Below are 27,380 nucleotides of genomic sequence, written 5' to 3' on the forward strand. Positions count from 1 at the left end.
AAGGACAGATTCTCTATTTTAGTGCTTCCATTTCTTATCCTAAGTTGCTTTTAGGAAGTTGTAACCATTTTTATGAACTATTCCCTTAATTATCATGTTCCGTGTATGAATTTCCATGTATGAAACAAGTGTGCCAAGTGCTTACCCTTGTTTCATATAATCCCCACAGTGAAAGAAAGCAGAGGCTCACAGAACCCAAGTCACTGTGCTAGTGGGGGAATCTGAATCCAGGCTTACTTCCAAAGCTATTATCCTTTCCCCCATTCTGCACTGACAAGAGGCACCCATCTCCCTCAAACTTTGAGCCCCGGCTTCCCACCTCCTCTGCAGAAGTAGATGGTGGTGGAGTGGGCACTTCTTTTTTTTTTTTCTCCTAATCTTGGTGTTACACTGAAGTCTAAAACTTTAGACAAGTCTCTTTATTTCTCTTGGTTTCCATTTCACTTTCTGTTGTTGGACACAAGTACCTCAGATGAGCTCACCTCATGGGAGTCTTATGAAGACCTAGGGAACACATTTATATGAAAGAATCTGGCCTTTAGTAAAGGACTGTGGGGCTAGAGTGGGGGTAAATTGGGGACAGTGAGGAGGTCCTAGGACACTTATCTATTATTGGGAGGTTTGGGTAGGTGCATCCTGGTAAGATCTGAGCCATGCCCCCCGCCCCCAGGAGAGTCAGGCAAACACCTGAGCTCTGGTTGGGTGAGGCTTCATTCAGAGAGATTATATGACCTCAGTTTAGGAACACTGGAAATTAATTTGTGACTTTTCTTTTTTGGTCAGTTAGACTATTGGGTCCTGCCACATCCTGCGTGGGTGGTAGAAGTGAAGGTTCCTTTTGGTGGAGTGGGCTGCCTGTAGGATAAAAGCTAAGAAAGAGAAAAATGGTGAAAAAAACCCCACAGGACACAAAAAGTGATTTTAAAAAGTGGTGGCAGGACCGACCAGCCAATCTTAGGGATTGAGCTTCCATGCTGAAAAGATACCAGCAAAAGCAAGATGGAGCCCGTGCTTGTTTTATTTATATGGGGGGAACATCAAAGATTTCCATGGAATGTTCTTTGCCAAATAAGGGAGGAGGTGGCTGTCCAGTTTACAACAGGTTATGCCCAACTCTGGAGCTACTGGAGCGGTCTCCCTAGTAGAGTGGAGATAGGGGTCATGTGCATTGGGCAATTCATTGAGTGACAGGAGCCACAAAGTAGTTCATAATGCCAAACCTAAATCTCCCTGGTTCCAGACTGAGGGAAGGCCTTCAAGTCATTCAGGGGTGGCTCCCTGCAATTCTTGCCTGAAGATACATCTGGCTTTGGCATGAAGAGGAGCAATGATGTAGCTTGGCAAACAGCAAATAACAATTTTTATTAGTCTTAGACTGACGTGACATAGTACTTTCTTTTTTTAAGATTAAAAAAATTTTTTTTTGTAGTTGTAGATGGACAGCATGCCTTTATTTTATTTGTTTATTTTCATGTGGTGCTGAGGATCGAACTCGGTGCCTTACACATGCTAGGCAAGCGCTCTGCCTCTGAGCTACAGCCACAGCCTTTTATTTAACATTTTGACATTTTGATCATTAATTTTTGAACTGTTTTTGATCTTCAAAATGATTGTAGTAAAATATCATTTATCTTAATGCAAAATATTTTGGTATGCACCCTTCCCCTCTGCCCCCCCTAAGTTTTACGCTTCAGTGTCTCACCTCATTTCAGGTCCTGAGGATGTGGCACATTAACATAGCTGCGGTAACATCAGTGTGGGTAACACAAGTACCCTGTTGGTATTGGAAAAGTTTAAAGTCTTGGCTTCCATCTTAGCCTTATCATAAATAGTTCTTCTTTCCAAGTGCTGCTATCCACCCACTCCCCGCCCGCCCCCCACTGTTGTAAGAATTTGAAAAAACACCCTTTCCTCAAAGCATGATTTTATTAAAAGGGACACTCCCCACCATTCTCCCAGAAAATTGTAGCAATAAATACAGCATTTATCATGCTATGGTTTGGGCAATCCACACCTGCCCAGCTCTGGGTGGGCCTAGCCGAGTACCTCATGGTGGTGATGGGTTTGTTTCCACACCTACTCCTATTTTTAACTTTGATTTCCTCTCACATCAGCCTGAGTTCATTCTCTTTGTTTTTTTTCTTGCAAGTTTATTTTCTCTTAACTTGGCCATCTTATATTCAAACGTTTTCCCTCCCAGATGTTTTCTCTTTTCACAAATTTAAATACACAATTTGTCCACCTTATTTCATACCCCAGCCCTGGGCCCCAGTTCCCTTCCTGGTATCTCCATTCAAAACATGTATCAGGAACACATCAAGTGCAGTCCTACTTTTCACCCTCCCCAAGTCTTTACCATTTCACTAAAAAGAAGGTGAGTTCTATAGGGGTAGAGATCATGTCTGACTTATTTGTGAAAGTGACCTAGCAGAGCTTATTAATAAATATTGAAACACACTTTGAAAGTTTACAAGTAATTCATACACCAGGCCCCACATCCCAACTCTAGGTGTCATACTAGACCCAAAATGTGCCTGTAGAGTTTTTGCACCGAGATAGGCTCCTGTATAGACCTTAACAAGGCCTAGGCTTTTATTTGCAGTGTAGGAGTACAAATTAAGCCAGGCCATGGTGGGGTGGTGGTAGGAGTTCTGAGAGTAGAGGGGTGTTCTTGTTCTTGCCCATGCACAATTCTGTGTCCTTGTGAGCTTTGACCTTCAAGTTTTGTGTATTCAGAACTTGATACACAAGAATTTGTGTTAAGCCTCCCATAACTGGCCATAAAAGTAGTTCATGAGTGCTCAGGTTCATGAGAGCAGAGAGCACATCTGCCCAATTAAGTTCAACAGTGCCCCGTACATAGTGAATGATTCATTCATTCATTTTTGGCAGTTACACCTGCTGGTGCCAGACACACCTGTCTGGCCTGGCCTTCTTGCCCTCCTGGAAACCAGACTCTTGGTATATTCTGTCCTCCTAACCCTGGACTGGAATGAGACTCCAAACCCTGTCCTGGGGCCATCATTAATATGACCGAGGCAGATATTAATATGCATTTACATGTTAGTAGAGATATTCAGCCTTTTCTTGAGATTGACTGATAAATTCACAGTCACATTCCATATGGGAAGTGATATAGATTCTGGGTTTAAAGAGAGTTCTCAGGAGTTGGTAGAATTATGAACTCCTAAACTCAAAGGTGTATGCTTAGGAATGGTTTCTTCCAGGTATTCTGGACAAGTGGATGCATTTCTTTGTACTTCCTCTGGAGTGAGGTTTGAGGGCAGCATGCTGATGTCTAAATGACATTCTCATAGGTGAACAGCCTGGGTGTGTCTGGCGTGGTGGTCGGTGAGCAGGGATTCTCCACCTGTAGGCGACATGAGGAAGCAGAACACTAGAGGTGGGCAGGGATCTGGGTCTACCATAGAAGACTCTGCATCCCAGACACTCACTATGTCCAATGGTACCCAACCGGAACCTCCACCATGCTTGCTCCCAAATCCCTCCTAGTTTAGAGAAACTATTCTTTAGGATAAACCCATCTTTATCTTGCTGAGTACTTAATGAACTGAACTTATAATAATTCATAGAAGCATGGCCAATGAATTTGACATGTCACTAAGCAAACTGCTTTCAAGATCCCCATCTATCAGTTCTGTTTGAGGAAGGGAAAGGAGTTAGGAAGGTACAAGTGCTTCTCCCACACATCATCTGTGAAAGAATGAGCCTTAAGTCTTACCACGTTGAACTAGGGGAGGCGTGCAAACCAGACGTAACACAGTTAGACCAAAGGGAAAATGGAAATCTCTCTCCTATGGTCTGCCTCATGGCTCAGGAGCAGGCTGGAGCCCCTCCCCCACCCCCAATCATCCTTTTCCTCTCAGGCACAGATGAAGCCAGGGCCTTTTTCCTCACTCATGCATGACTTTAGTCAAAAGCCTTCTGATTATCATTCCCATCTAGAATTTCTCCCCTATTCAATTTGTTCCTGATTACCCTCATCTGGACTCCTAAAACAGAATTCTTTTCTAAATTCCCTATATTCTTGTGTAACCCCCTAAGCAAATGGGATGGGGGGACTACCAGAGGTACATTTTAATGCCAGTGAATATGAGATTCCTGAGGTCCAAGATTTTTAACCTAAACATGAACCAGGAGAAGGGATAGGACGATTTAGATGAAACTCAGCTCTAAATTTCTTACCATTTTTGGTATCTGCACAGTGGAATAAAGTGTATTTAGTGGATCTTCTGCTGGATTAATTTTCTATAAAAACAAGCAACAAACAAAAGGAATCATCACCTAACCTGGGTCATGTAGAAAATACCAGAGATGGCACACACATAATCCTAGTGACTTGGGAGGCTGAGGCCAGCCTCATCAAATTAGAGAAATAAAATATAAAAGGGCCAGGAGTGCTAGAGGGCCTCTGGGTTCAATCCCTAGTACCACAAAAAATGAAAAAAGAAAGAAAAAAGAAATAAAGAAAGAAAAGATCAGAGAGAGACTCAGAGTCACAAGAGGGAGAAATGGAGGTGGGAGAAGATGAAAAGAGGGTTCTGGAAAATGGATGGCTCAGGGGAAGTGCTCTAACTGGTGACTGTGATTACAGTGATTATGAATAATGTTTTTAGGAAGTCACAGCATTGATTTAATTCGTGTTTTTGTGCTCTTAGGTTTGTTTATTGCATTATTCATCCTGTGAAATTAAAATGAATTCCAAAAATACATAAAATATGTAACTCTCATGAACTGTGACCCTCCTGGAGTCAGCCCACAGGAACGAAGCATTTCTTCAGCAATGCGTCTTCTGAACACATGATTCAAACATCACACCAAAGTCACACTTCACTACACACTGCCTTATGCGAGAGTAACCAGGCCCCTGGAGAGGACACTGTGAACTGTGGGGAGGAAGGGTGACTCATGTAACGTTCACAGTATGAATGTTACCGATGGATGAGAATCAGGTGCCCCAGGAGTGAATTCACTTCTACCCAGAAGCAAATTCATAAAGACTTGGGGGAGATGCAGTTGCCTTGGGTTTTAAGGACTATCCATCCTAATTCCTCCTCCCCCTTCCCATGTTAACCAAACCCATGAAAAAAAATCTTAAGTAAAACAAGGCGGGTCTCAGAGAGGTGAATCAGGTCCCAGGAAGAAAGGGAAAGTACTCACATGAGCATAGCAAATCGTTTCATACACTGTTTTCTCTCCGGAATGGGGGAAGACATTAGGAATCTCCTGATGAACATCCATTCTTTTTTCACCCTCAATGGGCTCTGAAACCAAGTTGAGAGTGAATTAAAGTCTGCCTCTCTGACCACTCCTCCTCCCTATTGGCCCACCATCCCACCTGGATGGCCCACTTAAGAGGACCAGCCATCTTACTAATTCAGGCTTTTTGGGACAGGGATTTTCAGTGTTAAAATTAGGAAAGTCCTAAAAAAAAAAAAAATCAGGATGAATCAGTTGCCCTTGTAATTTCACTTCCTGATCTCTGGGCCGAGGTGGCCAAAGTGGGAAGCAGAGAAGGTCAGAAAGGCTTTCAGAGTGCTTCTAACAGGGAAGGGAGGTCTCAAAGTCTTTCGGGTCCCTTCCTGATATTGGACACAGACAGTATCAGTGGGAGCCCAAGAAGATAAATCAGCAGGGCTTGGGGACACAGAGAATGGGGTGCCACATGGAGAGAGACAGAGCCCAGCTTCTCCAGAAGAAATGTGTCTACACTGAAGTGGGGAGGAAAGAGAGATCTTGGAGTTGAACCAATGGAAAAGACTGGAACTGGTTTGGGGACTCTGACAAGGATGAAGCTAGGAAGGACTGGTTGGAGGGTATTGGTCCGTGGAGGCATCAAAGTTGGAGGCCACCACCTCCCAGGTCAGGGAGCTTGTGCCAAGAGAAAGGCCACCTTTGTGACTCTCTCTGAAGGAAGGAGAGGAGTGGGCACTGGAGTGCGACTTTGTCCTAGGAGAGAAGGCAAGGACTGCAGCTCTTGCTCTCTCTCTCTCTCTCTCTAATCTGGAATGAAGAGTGTTGGCTGACCGTGTGCTTCTTGAAGGCAGACACAATGACCTCTTCAGCTCAGTATCGTGTTAGCACCAGGCCTCATACACAACTCGATACATGCTCGAGAAATAAATGAGGGATTCAGTGGATGAATGAGGATGAGGACAAAAATCACACGTGCCCTACCTTTTCTTCTCTTTATCCGCATAGTCAAATGAAACATCAACACAAGGGTGCAGAGTGTGAAGACCACCAACAGAAGACACAGGAAGATGAGGAGGAAATTGGAACCATCACCATCAGCATCTTTAAAGAGAGAATGAGTAGAGGCCTGAAAAGGGAGAAAGTCAACTAGGAAATATGACCCAAAGTTTAGAGCATCTGCCACTTTCTTCCCAGCCTGATGACTTTCCACAGGCCACCGGTTTTTACACAGGGCCTGATCTTTGGGGACACGGAATTGAAGAAGGTATAGTTACCCAGACCAGAGGCTCCTAAAAAGAAGGGACAATCACCTCTACAGAGCTTCCAGGCAAGGATGGGACTTGAGGAATTACTGCTGATGGGGTTCCTGGCCGTGCAGATGAAGACCGTGTCCCTTTCTCCCAGACTCCAGGATATGGGAAGGATAGAGCCATCATAAGATTTGTTGCTTCTCTGCCCCAGGACATTCCAGCTGTATGTCACATTCTCTCCTCCCTGTTCCGTGGAACATGTCAGATTAGTTACGCAGGTGCCATTCTTATTGTTCTGCAGACCCATGGTGACTTTAGGCTTTGACAGGCACTCTGTGAAAGACAAAGAACAACCTGGGATGGAAATTATGCACGCAGCTCTCCTTTATCTGAATTACCCTTGGATAACTTGAACCTCAGTCTCCCCAAGGAGCTTCAGAATGCAGAGAAAACAGCAATTCAGAGCAGAACCTAGGAAAGAGAACTACCTAGTTCTTGCCCACCACTATATAGCAATAACCACGGTGACAATAACTGCAATAATAAAAGAAATAATTATGTAACAATAATGCAGCCATCACTTATTGTCCTGAGGTTTCCTTGAAGAGACTTCTACTTTTATTCTCCAGGAGAGACAGTATAGGAGTGGCACTCCATTGTGCTCACTCTTCCACTCTCCAAGGATGAGCAGTTGGTTGATTGGTGAGGTCAAGTCTGCTGTCCATCATTTTCTTTCTCTACTTACAGATTTGAGCCATTAAAGATTGGGGACATGGAATTGAAGAAGGTATGTACTCTTTTATTCCCACCTACAGCTAGTTTGCCGGTAGAATATACATCTTCTGTTTCCTTTGACCATGTCCCTATGGAAGACATGTAGATTGAGGTGCATGGTCTTGGAGGCCCATTTCCTGGTCTCCCTGCTATTGAAGCTGGGTGAGTGAGGCAAGTACTCTTCTTGTAACTGAGTAATTATTTTGTAAATTCGACTTCCCTGGGTGGTGGGTTCCTAAGTCTAGATTTGGAAGGAGACATTTCTCCTACTGAGCTATACCAGAAACAGAGTGGATATTTTTATCTTCTTTTTATCAATCTTTTTTTGAGACAGGGTTTTCTATGTGGTATAGTCTGACCCCTAACTTCTGGGTTTAGGTAATCTTCCTGCCTCATCTTCATGAGTAGCTGAAATTGCAGGTATGCACCATTATACCTAGCCTTTATCTTCTTTTTGACCCTTATGTCTTTTTCAGAAATGCTTAGAATCTTTAGTGGAAGGGCTGGGATTGACACTTATATCCAATAATCTTCCTAAAGTAGATATTGCTTTCTTCCCAGATATGGAAAATAAGATTCTAACAAATTAAATAACTGGGATAAGCCCATGCACCTAGTAAATAGAGAAGCAAGCATTTGACTTAGATCTGTGTGGTTGCCACTTCTCATGTTGCCCAAGTACTACACCATACAGTCTCTTACAAAATATTTGAGTAAAGAGGTCAGCTTCATCCATGAATTCTCTCCCATATTCTTCTTTTTTCCTTTATTTTACTTATTTATTTTTATGTGGTGCTGAGGATTGAACCCAGGGCTTTGCATGCGCTGGGCGAGCACTGTACCGCTGAGCCACAACCCCAGTCCTTCTCTCCCATATTCTTTCCAAGCATTTATCCATCCTTTTCTGGAACATTTGCTGTTGTCAGGGAGTGCACACTCTCACCATGGCAGCTACCCACTATTAGGACTGATTCTGCTCACCGTAGACTTGTAGCCCATATTCCTGGGTGAAGGATGACTGAGAGGATAAGAAGTTCATCTCCACACGGTAGATCCCTGAGTCATTCTTCTTCAGTTGGAGGAGTGTCAGAGAATAGTTACTGCCTGAGAAGATCATCCTTTCCTTGTTATGACTTCGGGTCATAAGGATAGTGGCTTTTTTGTCTGCCACACCTGGCTTTATGATGGCAAGAGTGGTTGAATTGAAGATCCAGACAATACTGTCAATATTCTGTATTGAAGTTTCCACAGAAAAGGTCACAGATCCACCAAGGACACCAAACTTCTCCTTCAGGGCTCCAGAGGCTGCAGACACAGAAAATCAGAAAATAAGTCTGAGTCCCTGCCTTTGCCACCAATTACTCACCATCCCCTTTGGGTCCTGAGAAGATCCTGAAAAATTCTCATCTAACCCAAGCAGCCCCCAGGAAGCACTTCAGAATCTCAATCGCATGAAATAATTGAGATCAGAACTCTCTGCCTGCAAAGGGTGACTGCAGATGACCCATCCATTCCTAGATACCTCCGGTTGTAAAGCCCAATGCCACTCTGGGCAGGTCCCTGTGAGTGGACAAGTGGAGAGGTTGCTGTCCTTCCTTTGGTACTGCCACATTGCCCCAGAGAGAGAGCTGAGTGCAAGCTGATAAAGTAAGCCTGCTGAACATGGGCAGTGGTTTGCAATCATGGATCAGGATGGTGAGAGCTAATGATAAAAATAGTGATAAAAATAGCTTATCTCAAACTATTAGGAATTACATTAGAGGGTTACTTCCACAAGAAATTTTTGTTTCACCAAAGTCTCGGTTCACCCCAGAGAACATGACTTCAAAAAGTCGCCCAACCTGGCCTCAAATTTGCCATCCTTCTGCCTCAGCCTCTGTGCCTTGATCCTATACATTTTTACATTTGTTGACTCTTCTTCCATAAGGAATCATTTTTATTAATGAGTATGTGACTCCAAGTGAGAAACAGTTAAGAATGACTGCTCAAGAAACTTTTAGAGCAGCCAAGCAGACGTTTTCAGTGAGGAGGTATGAAGACTCATTCATCTTCTACCTATTAAAATTTAAGGGAAAAAATCAAGAATGACTGGGGCAATGAGACTTTAGATCATGTCCAACAGTCTAAAAGCACTTAGTATGATCATATTTATCATTTTATTTGTTGTTTTTAGATACACATGACAGTAGGGTGTACTTTGACATATTATACATACATGGAGTGCAACCCATTCTAATTAGGATCCCATCCTTGTGTTTGAACATGATGTGGGGTTACACTGGTCGTGCATTCATACATGAGCATAGGAAAGTTATGTCTGATTCATTCTGCTGTCTTTCCTATTTTATTTACTCTTAAAACAACCCTTAAAAGAATTTTTTTATAAACCCATCTTACAAATCAGGAACATGAGGCACAATGGATAACCCCTTACAACTACATACATGATAAGTGAAGTGCTTTGCTCCACAGGTGGAGACTTTAAAGCACATATTGTATAGACGAGAAAGCAACATAGCAGAGACCTTATACAAGGTTCCTAGAAATGAGCAATCTAAAATTAAATACTTATAGGTCTTCTCCTTAAAAGAACAAAACCCAAAGTTATGTTCTCTTCTGCCTCTTAACATAATTTACCAGGTTAAACTTTTTAATTTTATTTCTAAAATTTATTTTGATACTGGGCACTGAACTTAGAGATGCTCTGCTACTGAACCACATCCCCAGTCCTTTGTATTTTTATTTTACTTTTATTTTGAGTCCAGGTCTCACTAAATTGCCCAACCTGGCCTTAAATTTGCCATCCTTTTGCCTCAGCCTCTGTAGTCATTGGGATTAGTTGCCAAAAACACTCAGGGTCACTCCAGGGGAACTGGGCTGCATGAAATAACCACACAAGAGACAGAGATACCTTCTTCTTCGGGGGTCCTATGATGGCTCCTCTGACCTTAAGGATCTGCAGAAAGAGAGTGAGAGCCAGCACTTGTTGACCCTTTTATTGAGGAGAAGCCATTCAAATGAGACAAGGGGTCAGGTTTCAAGGGGTTGAATCTAGCTTCATGATGTCTGCTGTCAGCAGGTTGACTGACACCTAGGGAGCCCACTCCCAAAGGCAGAGCAAGAGAAGGAGACACACAAAGGGTATTTTCCATGCAACATTCTATCCCAAACAGGGCAAGGGGTGATACCACAAAGGAACAGATGAGCGCAGCTCGATCCATGGGGCTGCAGGAAGGCACGCCTATGCATGAAGACACATTCTGCCACTTTGAGGATCAGGCAGTGTCTAGGGCCACTATGAATGTGGCCAGATCACTACGAAAGTGACCGACAGAACCTTTACCTATCACGGGAAGGAAAATGCTGGTCGCTCAGTGTGACCCCCCACAATTAGTTGGGTTCAGGTTAAAAATTTTAAAAGGAATTTCATTAATTCAGTCATGGAAAGCCAAAAGAAACAAAGGCAATATTAATAAGCCATTTTGGCTGAATGTTTTCTCTGATATGTGGATGCTAATTCACAATAAGGGGGGTGGCTAGAGAAGAAGAGAGTTAATTTAGATTAGGTAGAGGGGAGTGAAGGGAAGAAAGGGGGTTGGGGGGTAGGAAAGATAGTAGAATGAATCAGACATTATTATCCTGTGTACATGTATATGACCGGTGGGATTCTACATCATGTACAGCCAGAAGAATAAGAAATTATACTCCATTTGTATATGATGTATCAAAGTGAATTCTATAGTTATATCATGTATAACTAATTAGAATAACAACAACCAAAAGCCTGGGCTGGGCTGGTGGCACACACTTATAATCTCAGCAGCTGGGGAGGCTGAGGAAGGAGGAATGCTAGTTCAAAGCCAGCCTCAGCAACTTATTGAGGCCCTAAGCAACTCAATGAGATGCTGTCACTAAATAAAATACAAAAAAGGGCTGGAGATGTGGCTCAATGGTTAAGTGCCCCTGAGAAAAAAATAAAAAATAAAAAAAGCCACACTGTAGAATGCTGACAGCTCTATCGATTGCCAGGGTTATGGCTTGCCTGGATCCTGTACATTTTTACATTGGTTGACCCTTCCTCCATAAGGAATATTCCTAAATATTAATTATAATTTTTGATGGAGCTGGTATGAACATAAATAGAGCCTTGGGTGTTTGGACTGTTTGCTTAGTTCTGGTGGCAGCTGAGGTGGGGAGCGATCCAGCAGGAACCAATACTTGTGCTGTGACTAGCAGGGTGACATGGAGGGGCCACTGTGAACAAGATTGTCTCCCTTCTCACAGACATGCATGACTTCCCTGGATCTCGCTCAGTGCCTTGCAGGGAAACCCACAGACAGATCTAGATCAGCTCTAACCTTCAGACTGCAGGATGTAACTTGGAATTTATTGTAAAACACTCAAGGAAGAAATGGGGGCAATCTGGAAAAGTTCTCACTTGTGGTAGAAATGAGAATTTGTAACTTATGTGCTATATGCATTTAAATAAATGGATTAACATTTTTAAAAAATTAATATAATCCAAACTGTATTCATTACATTTATTATTGTTATGTTCATTTTCTTTTTCTTTCAAAAGAAATTTAAACTACTGCAGGCCTTGTGTGCCTACTTGGCCCTGAGAAACCCATCAAGCATTGAGTTTCTGTTGATTTAACAACTTACTCTCTTACCACAATATTTTGTACTACTCCTGCACTGATGTCACTCATGACAAGAAAAAAAGACAAATTTCTGTGTTGGACCTCTCGGTACTAACTTCTCCAGATATCCAAAATCACTTCATTAGTGATTTATTTCCTTGGTCTCTATTAAAATTCAAATGTTCTGTAAGATTCTGCCTAATACCTGAAGCAATCCTGCAAAATTAGGCATTCTGGCCCATTTTGGGCTACTTCGAGCCCGTGGGCCAATCTGACCCATCACCTGTCTTTATAAAAAAAGTTTTACTGAAACATAGCCATGCGTCTTCATTTACATGTTGGCTATCTATGGCTGCTTTTGCAATTCTAAGGTTGAATTGAGTATTTGCAACAGAGATCCTATTGATGAAGATCACATCGCCCGCAAAGCTTAAAATATTTACTATCTTTTTTTTAATAGCAAAAGTTTGTTAATATCTGACTTCATAGGAATTCTGAGATATAAATAAATAGATAGATAGATAGATAAATTGACAAATTAAGTAACTTATCCAAGGGACATAGCTAGTGGGTGATGCTTTGAGGACTTAACTCAATGTCACTTCAGTTCTGGGAACTTGGACTCAATCTGGATGTATCACTCAATTTGAAAGTACAGTGGCATTAGTGTCAACTTTAGTTCTTTTCCTTACTCCCTTTTCCCACGCTCCTACAGTGCTCAGGTGTCAAGTCCAAAGTCCTTGGACATCGTTGAGCCCCATTTCCCCTTCACGTTCTTTAGTGAGTAACCCCCATACACAAGCTGCTCTGCCAGAGCTCAGGGTGAGGAAATCAGATGTGGACCTACTCCTTCGATTCCAGGTCTAAGGTCTCTACCAACTTTTTGCTAGGTTTATGTCCAAAAGTACTAGTTTCTCTTCCTGGATAAATGTATTTTAGGAGAAAGTTCCTATTTTAAAAGCTTTTCTCCCTATACTTTACCAGTCAGCACATAATATATGTGTTGGTTCCCTGAAGATATATCAAATTATCCAGTCAAGTAATCTGATTTTTTAAAAAGCTACTCTCCCTACTTCTTCAATATGAAGGCCAGGATGCTTTTAGACTGCCTTCTCTAATCATCTCAAGGCATATCAAAAAAGTTCCGGTAAATACTTAATTTTATTTTTAAATTTTTAATCAATTAATACATTTATTCTTTCACTTCTACAATAGAGATAGAAAGAGTAAATATTTTGAAGTCAAATAAATATTGGATATCCCTTGTCCCCAAGGGAGTTCCTGGATTTAGGCAATCTTTGAGCAATTTCATTTTCACATTAGATTTTTGGAGGGTATTTCAGGGGCATATTAGTCCATTTTTTGTTGCAATAACAAAATACTTGAAACTGGATACTTTATAAAGAAAAGAGGTTTATTTAGCTCATAGTTTTGGAGGCTGAAAGTCCAAGATTGTGTGGTATCATCTGTTAGGCCTCTGGTGAGGGATCCCTTGGCTGGATCACAACAAGGCAGAGAAATTGAAAGAAAACCAATTGTGTGCAGAATAGGTCAATGTCGGGTGGCTTTGCTTGATAACAACATGTTCTTGAGAGAGTCGACTCTGGGACAGCAGCATGAATTCCTTCTGAAGGTGTCACTCTCATGACCTAACACCTTCCACTAGGCTCACATCTTAAATGTTCCAACACCTCTGTGCCACCACATTGAGAACCAAGTTCCTAGCATATGAATTTCTCATGGACAAACCACATTCAAACCACTTCAGTGGCAAAATTACAAGCACATGGGTTTTGTGTGTCAGCATGTATGCATGCATTTAAGCCATGAGCATTTCAATCTTCCACACACATGGTGCTATTTGCTCAGGGTTAATACCCCATGTGCAAATTGTGTGAGAGTATAAAAAATGCCTTCCAATGAATTGTCCCTTGGAGAGAAATTGGAGGATGACATAGGGCAAATTGCCAGCACTAACCAGATGGAGTATATTGTCCTATCGTAAGTGTATTTTCAGGGTGGGAAGAAGAAGAATGAAAGAGGAAAATAACTTCCTGCCATTTCCTAAACGTGGGTTCAGAGAATAAGGGGCAGGGTTGGTGAGACCTAACCAGTTTTATCCATTCTTCTCAGCTGGCTGGAAAAAGGTATCCAGAAAAAAGGGACTTTTCTGTTCAGCTGTCCAGGGCTTAACTGAAGCTCCCTTTGTATGGTGGCTTTGCTACCTGCGCTGTGTGGCTCTACAGTATTTTACCATATCAAAGCAGGTCACATTTGTCTCATTCAGTTATTTCTGCCTTGGACAAGAATTTATTTAGTTTCACATTTATGACAGGCATTTGTTTAGGAGCCACATACATAACTGGGGAGCAAGACAGTCATGATTCGGGCATCCATGGGGTTGGGAGATGGTCATTAAGTAAGTAAGCACTTGTATGTGTGATACAAAAGAAAGTAACAGGTATTATTAGGGTGCATAGTAGAGGGGCTTAATGTGACTCGTGGGATCAGAAAACTCTAGAGATGAGTAACTACCAATACTCACCTAAAGGTCCAGGAGGACTGGACCACTGTGAGGCTTGTCTATCGTCTCCAGAGGGTTGCTTTTCCAAAGTCGGAGCAGGGAATGCCGGAACTTGCCTCCTCTGCATCTATTCTATCCCTTTCTCATTTTCATAGCAGCTAAATGGTTTGGTAAGTCTGAGGGCACTCGGCTATAATGATAGCTCTTCTCTGGCACAGTGGGTGCCACGTGACTGAGGGTTGTCATACCTCAGGAAAACCCAGGGCTTTTGCTCTAAGGTTAGGATGATGCTATCTATAATTCTGTGAAAAGATACGAAACCCAAGACTGCTACCCACTGCCACCAGCAGATGCTCAGCCAGGCCTCCTCCCTCTCCTGACCGTCAGTTCACTTCCTACTTCAGGCCCAGAGAGGAATCTCTGTCCATCTAAAATAAAACTTATTCAAAACCCATAAAGCCCAGTAAGAAGTTCTCCCACAAGGAAGTCTCTAACACTTATTTTTACACCCATGCCCCGAAAATTCACCACTTATGTTACTTCATTTTTAAAATTCTCCAGAAAGAAATATATCCTTGGGTGGTAACTGGACAAAGCCTTTTGATGTGTATTAGCCCATGGCCGGTCTATTAGCACTAGGTTCCAGATGGAGTCCTGGGGTCCTTCCCAGAGACATGTGATGAAGTCATGGGGTCCTCCTCAGAGAGTCATGGCATGATGATGTTATAGATGATGGAGTCACGGGGTTTTACCAGAAAGTGGCATGGGAATGGCCTAACTCCCCCCGCCCCATGTGCAGAAGTGTTAAAAAGGGTTCTAGTCTTACTGGCAGTCAGGAGCCCTGGATTCCATTCTGGTTCCCCCAATAATCACAGACCCAGCAATGAACACTAGGTGCCACTCTGTAAATTGTTAGTAACTTTAACAGCATTGTTTTTCTTTCTTTCTTCTTTATTTTTGGTGTCAGGGATTAAACCCAAGGGTGCTTAACCACTGAGCATATCTCCAGTCCTTTTTATTTTTTTTATTTTGAGACAGGGTCTTTCTAAGTTGCTTAGGACCTCACTAAGTTTTACTGAGTCTGGTTTTGAACTTGCAATCCTCCTGCCTCAGCCTCCCCAGCTGTTGGGATTAAGGGCCTGTGTCAAATGCCCGGCTGGCATTATCTTTCTTGATCTTCAGAACAACTCCATGAGAGAAAAGTTAAACTCTATAAGATTAGAATACTGAGACTGAGTGACTTTCTTAAGGTCACAAAGAAGTGGGATTGTTCCTCTGAGAGGCTTGTTTACCACTTACCACTTTGAGTTTCAGTTTTTGGAATATTTATGGGAGAAAAAAAATAACACCTTAATTTACCAGCAGTTTGAGGAAGTCAAAGTGTAAATATGGATCTGAAAGCACTTGAGAGGTGCAGATACCTGACACATGAGGGGAGGGGCAATGAAGGGTGAGGAGGGCTATTGAAACCGGTGTTGAGGCAGCTTCTTATTTTGGGGTCTTACTTCTGCAAGTATGGCTAAAAGTGAAAAAAGGAGATCTCCCCAAACATCTCTGCATGGCTTCTGAGCAAAGTGAGCCAGAAGGCTAAGAAAGCAGGAAACACCCCCCGGCCAACCTGCTTTTGGAGGTACAGCGAGCTGGGGCAGGGGACCCAGGCTCAGATGTTTTGGGCATCAGGAGCATTGGCTCTGAGATGATCTCCTTAACGGGAAGAAATAAGATCTCCTCCCCCCTTGTCACCCCTCCCCCCTTCCTCTTTGTTGTCACTTCCTTTTTTTTTTGGTCTTGTTCTCCAAAGGTTTAAGAATTGAGTGGAGGAAGGAGCCAGATGACAAGGAAGGCACATCGTCATGCAGCCAGAACAAGAGGTGGCGGTACAGAAGGAAGGCATAAGGGGGAGGGAGTATAGACCCGCTCCCTGCTTGCCAGCCCAGTGTCCAAGCACCTCTCCAAGCGCTTGGTGCCTCGTTGTGGAACGCCATGAAGGCACTGGCATGTTGTGACTCCTTCCTTAAGGAGACCAAGAACCAGAATATCTCAGAGCGGGGAGGAGCCTTAGGGACTGCTTCGTCCAATTCCGTTTCATGGATGAGGAGGCTGGTGATCAGCAGGTTAGGGTGATGTGCCCCAAGTCAGTGGAAGGCTAGGAACCAAGTCTCTGAAGGTAAGATTTCCCCAACTGCTGCCCTGGGAGTCTGAGTAATGCAGTATAATTCCCAGAAGCTTAGGGCTGGGGAGTCTAAAGGCTAGAGTGTAGGGACAGAGGATGATGGGTGGAGGCTATGGCGTGGATGCCCCCCATCAGAGAGGCTTCAACTCTATACCTACAGTTATTTATATGTTTGTTTCTGTGTAAGGTTTTATTGTTTAAGAGGAAATCACCCCTTAAAAAATAAAACAAAATGGTTTAGACTGCTCTTTAGCCAACTTCTGCTTTCTTAATGTCCCTTGGAAAGATCATGTGAAACATGGAGAATAGAAACTTGCAGATCTCTCAATTTGATACATCTATTCCCTGACTATCTGACCCTAATATTCCCATCCAAGCTCCTCACCACTCTGCCCCCCATTCGTTTCCTACCACATCATCCTTATTTCTTCTGATTCTTTGCAACACCCCCTGCAATATCCTCTCACCTCTTTTCATGTTTTTCCATTTATAAATTGCCTCCTTAAAACTACTGGGTCATTTAATCATCATAAAAGTGAGGGGGATAGGTTATTGTACCCATTTTTCAGATGAGAATACTAAAAAAGTAAGAGCTACTCCTTGGGCCCTCTGAGCTTGGCCAGAGTGATTTCCTGTTGGCATAGCCACCTCCCTAAAACACTGCTACCTGTTCTCCTTGGGCCTTTCCTTTCCCTGACTTGGACTTGTGTGCCTGGAGAGGAAAGAAATCCCACCTGAGTCTCTCTGCGTGGAAGAATCAGCTCAAATACATAGTAACTGAGCCCCTCTTAAGGAAACCAAGAACCAGCTTCAGTGGTATCAACTTCAGTGTTAGGCAGTTTAGTATGATGAAAAGAGCACTAGTCTTGAAAATTCAATCTTTGCCCTGACTCTTAATAGCTGTGTAGCTATTTTCAAGTTTCCCATGAAACTTGACTTCTATGAGCCCAAATTTTCTTACTTGTAAAACAGGTATTATAATATGTGTCTTACAGATTTCTGAGGAAATTGTATGAAAAACACCTTGGATGTTTAAGTAATGATTATGGTCACTTTGCATTTGACATCTCATTTAAAAGATTACAATCATTTTGCAAGTTAGATTTCATTGTCTGTTATGCACTTGAGAAGAATATAGAGTGAGTAACTTGCCCACAATAATAGAGCTACTAAGTCAGTCCCAGGATGCCCTTGTCAAATGCCCGGCTGTTTAGGGTCAGCCTCCTTCCACTGACCTGCCTACTGGACAATCTCTGGGATGATATCTGACACCTTTCAACTTTGGGGGACATAGCACAAGACTGCCCACTGTCTCCTGCAGCAGGCAGAGGGGAAGACCCCATGACAGATTTTCACACTTGCACCTTGCTGTGCACAGTTCAGGTTTCAGGTGGACACCTGGGGCTTTTCAGAGCCCTGGTATTCCCTCCCCCATCTCAAATGCTTCAAGTTCCATTTCTGGTCACCATTTCCGTTCAGGGAGTGATTTTTAGAGTAAACCTATTCCAGATCACCCGCTTAGGACCAGGTGCTTCCTAACAGTACAAAGTTCTGATGAATTCAAGGAGGGGTAAGAGTCTGTAGATGTGGACCACTTAGTGGCCAGCTAATGGGGAGGAAAGGATTGGAGGTGCTGTCTGTGGGGTTTGGGGCAAGTTAGTTCAGGTAGGCTTGGGGTACGCATAATGAACAGCTGTACTAAGTGCTCAGAAGGAAAGCACTTAGTATAGTGGTACCCCATGAATCTGATGACAGGAGAAAGATTTCTCACTTGTGAGACTCCTAATTAGAACAATAAAGATACTAAAATCTTCCCAGACTATCATACCTGTGAATAAAAATCCTCAGTCCTCCATGTGATTAGAGTGTCTACAGTAAGAGTTGTTTTTCTAAGGACAGATGGATTGGATTGCGTGGGTTAAGAGAGAAAATCCAACTGGTTCTTCCATTGATATCATTGTTATGCATATATCATTAAAATACAGTTAAAATACATTTCAGCAAATATGCTTATAAATAAATATACGATTGCATCATTGCGCTTTTCAAGTTGCCCTCTCAGGGAGTGAGGACTAGACAATCAAGACTGAATTCATACAGAATCTGTAGTAGAACATAGGTCTTCTTATACCCAGAACCACTTCTTTTAGTCCTTTCTTTTCTGGCACAGTCAAAAGGTAGTTGGTCCCCAAGACCATTCCTTTTCCTTTCCCTATTGTCCCTTCCTACCCAGAGACCAGAGGCTGGTTAAAAAAAAAAAAAGCAATGCTAGATAAGGAGGCAAAACCTTCTAATTTGAGCCAGAGCTTCAAAGTGGAACCAGGAACCTGAAGCTACATCTCAGGATAAGGAAGATAGTCGGGAGAATGGACTCACCTGTGAGCTGGCTGAGGAGACAGATGAAGAGGAGGCATGCTGGTGAACCTGCCATATGGTTCTTTGAGTGTTAGTCACTAAAGTGAAACCTCTTCTCTCTAACAGGGCTCACCTCCTTTAAATATAGGAGGTCACATCCTATTGACAGGATGACTCATCTCAGCAAATAGTAAAGGAGGGAAAAGTAACCTGAGCCCAAAGATGGTGAAACTATCTTCTGTTGCAGATCATAAATCATAGATTTAGATTAGGAATTGATCAAAACCATAAGGCCTGCCCCCCCTTTTTTGCTGTACAGTACCACCTTTCAGAGCTTAAAAACAAGAAATAGAAGGTTAGATGGGGAACAAATAGGTGGCACTGTAGAAAATAATATTTATTGGGCTTTCCTAAGTGCCTGGAGCTATGCTGAAAGTCCTTGCTTTCTTTTACTCATTCCTTCTAAGAACTTGGTGAGCTACTGCTGTAGATCCTATTTTACACACGAGAAACCAAAGGCTTAGGGTATATTACAGCAAAATCAAAGGTTCTTTTAAGCAAAAGAGACCATTGTGAAAATAAAAAGGCAAATCAGAGTGGGAGAAGATATTTGCCATGCGTACATCCCATGAGCATCTTATAATATCTAAAGATATCCTACAAGCCAATAAAATTTAGGCAGACAATTTAATGTTCAGTAAGATGGTAGATCCAATTACAACAACATCAATAATCCCACTAAGTGTAAATAGACAGACTATTCCCATTAAAAGGCAAAGATTGTTACAGTGGATTTTAAAAAAACCAAACTCAAACTATTCTGTCTGTAAGAGGCACACTTTAAAGATACAGATGGGTCAAAAGTAAACAGATGAATAAAGATATACCATTCAGCCACTAGACTTAAGAAGGTTGGAGTGGATCTATTAATATGAGATAAAATTAATTTTAGAGAAAAGAGAAAAAGAGGGATATTTTTAATGGCAAAGGGATCAATTTGTTAGGACGACATGATAATTATAAGAATACTGCTTGTGATGCTTTGATATAATAATAAGAAATATACATATATTTGTTGCAATATGTGATGGAATCAGGGACACTACAGGTCAATTGGGCAGGCAGTGAAGAAACCACACACACACACACAATTCCTTTTTCAGGGTTCAAGATGGCTCTGCAGCCTCAAGAATCAAGCTCCCATGCTGGAGGGCAAGGAGAGCCAGGTAGGCAAGAGGCAAGAGAGAGAGGGCATGCCCTGAATCCTGGTATTTATTGGGGAAAAAGACATTTGATAGAAAGTGCTGGGTTTTTGTTCTTGCGACTAAAAGGCTCAGGGGTCACTCCAGTTAAACTGGGCTAACTGGGCTGCACAAAATAACCACACAAGAGACACAATACCTTTTTCTTTGGGGGTCACTGTGACAGCTCCTCTGACCTTAAGGGTCTGCAGAAAGAGAGAGAGCGAGAGTACGCACTGACCCCTTTTATTGGAGAGAAGCTATTCAAATGAGGCAAGGGGTCAGGTTTCAGGGGGCTGAGTCTATCTTCATGATGTCCACTGTCAGCAGGTTGACTGACACCTGGGTAGTCCATACCCAAGGGCACAGTAAGAGAAGGGGACACACACAAGGCACTTCCATGAAAGATTCTATCCTAAACAGGGCAAGGGGTTATATTACAAAGGAACAGGTGAGCCTAGTTTCACCCATGGGGCTGTAGCAAGACACACCCATGCACGAGACACCGACCCTCGCACCCAAGAAGGGTGCCACATTTCTGTGACTGAGAGCCTCAGCACCCAGCCAGGGAGTGTAACTCAGTCACGTGTAAGGTTGGCCTCCCACAAGAAAGTACCACCCAAATAATGCAGGGGTTGGGTTTCAGAGAGAGGAGTGTTGCTTGATGATGCGTTGTGGTCAGCAGTTTGACTGATATCTTGGAAAGTCACACCCATCACAGGCGCTGTGTGGGATCACAGGCAGAGTGAGAGAAACAGCACAGTTTACTTTTCCCTCCTTTGCTAGTTACTGAGATGAGTCATTCTGACTGTCATCAGGCAGCAATGTCAGTCCAGTTCCCTCCTATGCTCAAATGCACATAGCTGGCACATGGATGGCTTGCGACATATATTTATCCTAAAAACCTTTTAATTGCTTGGATGTTAGGAGAACGTTTTGTTTTAAGGAGATAACCCTTGATGGGCTCTGAGCTAGTTTTGGAATGGGAGCTATACACTAACCCCTTTCAGAAACTCAAAAACAGGTAATAGTAGGTTAGATGGAGGACCAGAAAGAATAGTCCATAATCAGAAAATTGGAACTTTCAGCACTATCTCCCGTCCTCTGAGAGGGAAGAGAGTCTGGAGATTGAATTAATCATTGATCATGCTTATTGATGAAGTATACAAAAACATCCCCCAACTATGGGGTACAGAGAGCTTTGGAATGGTGAACACATCCATGTGCTGGGAGGGTAGCACACCTCACTTCCACATGGACGGAAATCTTGTACTTAGGAACCTTCTGGACCCTTTCCTCAGTTCTTCTTCATCTGGTTACTCATCTGTATTCTTTGTAACATCCTTTACAATAAATTGGTAAATGTTTCCCTGAGTTCTGTGGAACCCCCAGGAGTTCCCAGGAATGTGAGAATGAGCAGATATTATAAAAATTTGTCAGCATGACCCATCATATTGAATAATTGCAAAACAACATGTGATCATCTGGATGATATGATAAAATCTTTGATAAAATTCAATACTTACTGTTATGATTTGGATCTGGAATCTCCCACAAAGGCTCTTGTTCTATCAAATTATGCTATGTCCGTGTACAAACTCCCGGAATGAGTTGCACTTATATTTATAATTATAATGCACTAATTAAAATAATAATAACAACAGAAGGGCAAGTAGAGTAGAGCAAGCAGTAGGGGGAAGGAGGAGGAGAGGGAAAAGGAACATTTAGAGATAATAAAAAGTCAGGAACAAAGACAAGAATTTCTCCAGTCACTGATACTATTCATTAATCAATGAGTTACTTATTAAATAATGGCCAAAGCAACAAGACAAGAAAAGTAAATAAGAGGTATATGGATTAGAAAAGGAGAGACATTTTCCTTATTTTTTAGATCACATGTTGATGATGTAGAAGATCCAAAGGAATCTATAAATTATGAGAATCATTGAGAGCATGACCAAGGATTCCAACAAGAAACTGTTAATCATAACTTGGCTCATAGGTTGACACTTGTTTGTTAGTCTTAACATAGTGCATTTAAGAGCCAGGGAGGTATTTTTTTACAAGGTTATATAATATTTCATTTAAAAAGTCAGGAAAGGAACCCAAATACTCTGACTTTAAAACCAGTGGCATTTACATCATGAAGTGTCTCCCATTTTTTTGGTACCATAGTAGTATAAATGTGGCAATGATAGAAAGAAGAGGTTTTAAAGTTGCTTTTATTCCTGAAATTCCTGGCAAACAGAATGAAGATGGAGAAGAGCTATTCTGTAGAAACTGCCCTGGAAATAATTTTGGAGCGGATATTTTATTCTTAAACAGTTTCCCTCTTGTGTTTCATGTCATACTCTTCCTTGTTCCTGGAAAGAACCATGCAAAGGTTTTTGAGAAGATATGGAGAGCAACTGTCATGAGACGGGAAGGTGCCTGGATGGGGTAGAATGAGATCAGTAAAAAATCCTGGGGTTGCCCCATCAAATAACGTGTGAGAGGAACCAAAAGAGAAAGCCTATGCTGACATAGGAAGTAAATTCCTTTATTCCCCTTGAGAAATTCCGGCAGCCCTCTATTTACATACATTCTAAACAGTTACTACGAGATATTTTAAAATTTCAAACAGTTAATACTAGAAAAATGTGAAGTGAACAGTTCATGGCCCTCAAATCAACCATTTATGAAGCAAGGAGTTTTAAAAAGCAAATCTGGGAATCGAACTCACTGATGACCATAGGGCTCTAGTTAAAATATTTTTTTCTGTGGTGTTATTTCTGATATTCTTTCAATATAGTTTCTCATGAGCCAGAAAGATGACTTTAACAACATTATAAAAATCAGCAATTTTTGAGACTACTTATAAGAAAGATCTCTGAGAAATCCAGCTTTACATAAGGAACTGGCTTCTGCTCAGCTTCCCCCTCTCCTGGAGGTAAACATGACCTTTAACCCATACTCCTCATGGGGTGTGTCTTTAATTAGAACAGGCCCAGGTTCTGGACGGGTAGGAGTACCAGTGTGGAGGACACAGCCCATAGGGTTCTTTTCCCCCTGAAGTGGAGGAATGGGGTTTTCTTTCACAGAAGAAGATCCTGGGGTCTAGATCTCAGGTGGGATGAATACATAGGTAATCTCTGAAGTGCATAGGCTGACAGTTCCCCACAGCCTTGGGGAGTGAGCATTGGGAATGAAGAGCCATATAGAAATGTCCTTTTGTTATTGGTTGGAGCACCCCCTTTACCAAGGAGATCCCCAATGTCTCTAACTAGAAGACAAATGTGGACTCTCCAAGGTTATACATGAAGACTTGCAGGCACATTTTTGATCTGAATGTCTTGCCTGGTCTTGGTGGTGATGTTTCCGTTGACTGGGAACCAGCTTTCCACTGTTGTATCAAACTGAGATATTGCCAAGGAAGTGATGATCCTGTAGTCAATAGGTTTGCTGGGCACCTCTGCAGCATGGATGCTGTGCTGCTGTGGAATGCATATCGGTGTTTGGGCCCACCTGGGAACATTGGTGGCATCTCTTTCTGGAAGCATCAATAAGTGAATGAAGAGCAGTTAGTTGCCTTTGGATGGGGGGATAGGCTTCAATTCCAATCAAACTGGATGTTTCAAAGACCCTTCAAACTCAAATGTGTTTAAAATTGAACTCATTTTTAGCATGTACGATGCCCTGGGTTCAATCCCAGTATATTCCTCCTCCAGCCTGCCAGCAGTGTGAACTCTACTCCATCTATAGACCTAGAGGTTTCTCTCCCATCTTTGTAGAAGCATCAGACCTTACACCAAGCCTCAGTGAATAAGAAAAGCAGGAGCAAGATCTCATCATAAATGTTTGGGAGGAGGATCACTGCAGGTCAAGAGCTCAAGGTCAGCCTGGGCAACATGGGAGACCCAGTCGAAAGAAAGATGGAGAAAGAAAGGAGGAAAGAAGGGAAGGAAGGAAGAAGAGAAAGCCATGTTCAGTGGTTCATGCCTGTAATCCCAGCGACTCAGGAGGCTGAGGCAGGAAGATCGCAAGTTTCAGCCTGAATAAAAAGCCCTGTCTCCAAATTTTAAACCATTTTAAAGGGGGCTGGGGATATAGCTTGGTGGTAAAGTGCCCCTGAGTTCAATCCCCAATACTGCAAAAAGAAAAAGAAGGGGGAAAAGAATCATCGACCTTTTTGTTACCACAGACATAATTCTACATGTTTATTTGGTTCTTGGAAAATGTCTGTACTTCCTTCTGCCCCCATGAGACGACAAGCTTCAGGGAAGGAAAGGACCTTGTCTGCCATTTTATCTTCAGGGTCTAGAAGCGCTTGGCACACGGTAGCTGCTCCACAAAATTTGAATAAATAGAGCAGTTAGTCTATCTAAAGGCAAAGAGACAGGTGTTGAAGATACGATGATTCAGAGCGGAGGCAGGGTTCCCAGGGTATGGTGTAGTGCGCTTGGGTTTAAGAAAAGGGACAGTTGATGAGATCACAGGCAGCTCTTAGAGCCAATCCCGATGACTGTGAACTGGAGGTAAACCAAGTGTGATTCCCACCCCCTGGGAAGAAACTCTAACTAACTAATGCAGACCTTTAACGAGGGCAAAGAAAGCTTGGTGAAAGCCAGCTGTGTGTCCATGGCAGGTTGCCTGGGGTGAGGAGGCAAAGCAGAGAACCAGCGTGTGGGAGGACCAGTTGGCAGACGCGATGGGTCCCGCCCTGTAGTGTCCCTATGTCCCCACACTGCACTTGGCTGGCCTCTTCTGGCCATGGGGATCCTTGGCTTCCAGAAGGGGTCAAGGCCACTGTTTCTCGGTGCCAGGTGTCAGAGTCAGCAAAAGTAAATTGCTTTGAAGAAAATAAAAACTTATCAGAAGCACTGGGCAGTGGATCACTCCCTCTTTCTGGGACACTTTGGACCAGGAGACTCCATTCTCTCTCTGGTGCTTTCCCTGCTAAGGCTTCTCATTCTCTGAGGCTGGCCGCTGCCTAGTCTCTCTTCCTTATATTGAACTGCCCCTGGGTTTCGGTGCTTAGACTTCATGGTGACTTTCTCTAGCTTGATTTCTTAGGTGATCTCATTCAGTCTTTTGGTTTGACCTTTTCCCTCCTATTTCCAGGCCTGACTTTTCTGAACTCAAGTCTTGTCCCTTCAGCTACCCACTCCCATCTCCAGTTGGCTATTTAACAGGCATCTGAAATTTCACATGGGCCCAGACTCTTGTTGGCCTACCCTCTACCTCCTCTCCCACCTGTCTTGTTCATCTCATTGAACTGCAGCTTTAATCATTCCGTGTTTCAGGCCAGAAAATTATGATGATCCTTGACTGCACTTTCCCACGCCCTGTATCCCCCCATCAGCAAATTCTCTAGGCTCAGTGCTAAGATTTGAATACGGACAGTGTGTTAACCAGCTCTTTTGTCCCTGTGATCCAAACACCTGACAAGGACAACTTGAGGTGTTAGGGTCTGTAAACAAGTCTGGATGGCGCCTGGCAAAATGCCAGAGGGAGTGGTTTGTGAAGTAACACCAGCAAGCCATTAAGTGTGGAGATTCCTTATTGGTTGACTGATGTATCTAGTTTATGCTAATTAGATAAGCTGTGTGGAATGTATAAATACCTCTCCTGTCCTACAATAAACGGCTCCTACTCCTGCTGTATCAACATACACAAGTTGTTCGTCACCCCCCCCCCCCCCGGGTTATTCTGTCGCAGGCAGATGGTGGCCCATTACAGGGAGCCCCGGGACACTCGGGGGTAAGTGACGAAAAAAAAAGCTGCCCATCCATAGATAGGACGGGAGCAAATCTGCTAGTCCCTAGACAGATAGGGCGAGAGGAAAAATGGCCATGTCAAGAAAATGGAGAAGATTGATACAGTATGTTTGTGTCTTGTTTTGTCTTGAAATGTTGTATTGTCTTTATGACGAAAATATGGAAGGGGTGAGAAGTAAATTACTAAGGGAAGAAGGCACCCCAGTGGAACCAAGAATAGTTAGGGCATGTGCTGATGGAAGCCCAGGAACTCTAGTCAGAAAGAAGAAAAAAGTTCAGAGGAGGAAGGATTATCAAGAAAGAAATTGCAAAAGGCTACTACTAAATACTTTTCATTACCGGAGGTGCATCAATCACCGAGGCGGCGGCTGCCACGTGCGCGAGCTGGTCATGGCGCAGAAAGGGCTTTCCAAGCCGCGGCAACCGGCTCTTCCCCGCCCCCCGCCTGGGGAGCGGGATGCCACTGCGAGAGCCCAAATCCAGGCACAGTCTCGCAGGCTCTTGCTCCCTGTGCCCGGAAGCAGTTTGAGTCCAGGACACTCCCCAGGGCCATCTGGGGCTGCCCAGGACGCTACAGCCGACAAAAGACGCTACTGGTGTCCCTGATGTTTGGTCATTTTCAATGCCAATAACTAAGCTACAATGGTTCTCCCACACCTGGAAGCTAATGAATAATAAGCACTATTAAGGCTTATTTCAAATGTAAAAAACCTTGAGATAATGTACTAAATTGTTCAGAAGGTTGTTTTCTTAGCACCTGCTGGAATACTACAGGATTTTCTTTAACATCATTGCCGGAGTTCCTGCCTTCATCCCAGTGCCGGTGAAAACGAGGGTGGAAAAATTTCCATTGTTGCTGAAAACCGGACGAGACTTCGGCTGAGAACCAGATGAGACTTCAGATCAAGCTAGCTGCCTGCAGAACTTACCTGGACTGTGATTTAAGCCAGCTGCCTGCAGAACTTACCTGGACTATGATTTACCTGGACTGTGAGTTAATCTATTGAGACACTGCTTTACTTGGACTGAGACAACAAACTGTAATCTACAACAAATTGTAACTTGGTATCTTTGCAAACCGTGTCATTGCTGGTATAATTTTCCCAAGGGCTTCTTGCATGGAGCCATCAATTGGCTTGGTATTATGGCATTTTGTATTCTCCCCTTCTGCTTGTAGCAGATTATTTATGGTGTTTGTGTAAAAACCACTATGGTCGTTATTTAAATTAAACAAAAGGGGGAAATGTTAGGGTCTGTAAACAAGTCTGGATGGCGCCTGGCAAAATGCCAGAGGGAGTGGTTTGTGAAGTAACACCAGCAAGCCATTAAGTGTGGAGATTCCTTATTGGTTGACTGATGTATCTAGTTTATGCTAATTAAGATAAGCTGTGTGGAATGTATAAATACCGCTCCTGTCTTACAATAAACGGCTCCTACTCCTGCTGTA

General features: G+C 42.9%; 1 protein-coding gene and 1 long non-coding RNA gene across 4 annotated transcripts; one reads left to right on the forward strand and one right to left on the reverse strand.

Annotated features, from left to right (window-relative positions):
* Positions 1-1,907: 1,907 nt before the first annotated feature.
* Slamf7 (SLAM family member 7) lies at positions 1,908-19,042 on the reverse strand. Of its 3 annotated transcripts, none has more exons than XM_027950827.3 (7): positions 18,958-19,042; positions 8,223-8,546; positions 6,528-6,800; positions 6,199-6,318; positions 5,182-5,285; positions 4,207-4,269; positions 1,908-3,370 (listed from the first exon to the last, which is right to left on the reverse strand). In XM_027950827.3, the coding sequence occupies exons 1-7, from the start codon at positions 19,010-19,012 to the stop codon at positions 3,299-3,301; spliced, it is 1,011 nt and encodes a 336-aa protein (XP_027806628.3). In that variant the 5' UTR covers positions 19,013-19,042; the 3' UTR covers positions 1,908-3,298. The 3 variants fall into 3 exon arrangements, with proteins under 3 accessions (XP_027806628.3, XP_071474357.1, XP_071474358.1); XM_071618256.1 differs by lacking the exon at positions 18,958-19,042 and adding an exon at positions 14,430-15,348; XM_071618257.1 differs by lacking the exons at positions 1,908-3,370; positions 4,207-4,269; positions 18,958-19,042 and adding exons at positions 4,644-4,907; positions 14,430-15,343.
* LOC139707288 (uncharacterized) lies at positions 16,214-27,380 on the forward strand. The gene is made up of 2 exons (XR_011708931.1): positions 16,214-16,575; positions 26,100-27,380. It is a non-coding gene; the product is annotated as an uncharacterized lncRNA (long non-coding RNA).

This window comes from Marmota flaviventris, chromosome 10, assembly GCF_047511675.1.
Source record: "Marmota flaviventris isolate mMarFla1 chromosome 10, mMarFla1.hap1, whole genome shotgun sequence".
In the NCBI taxonomy this organism is placed as follows: Eukaryota; Metazoa; Chordata; class Mammalia; order Rodentia; family Sciuridae; genus Marmota; species Marmota flaviventris.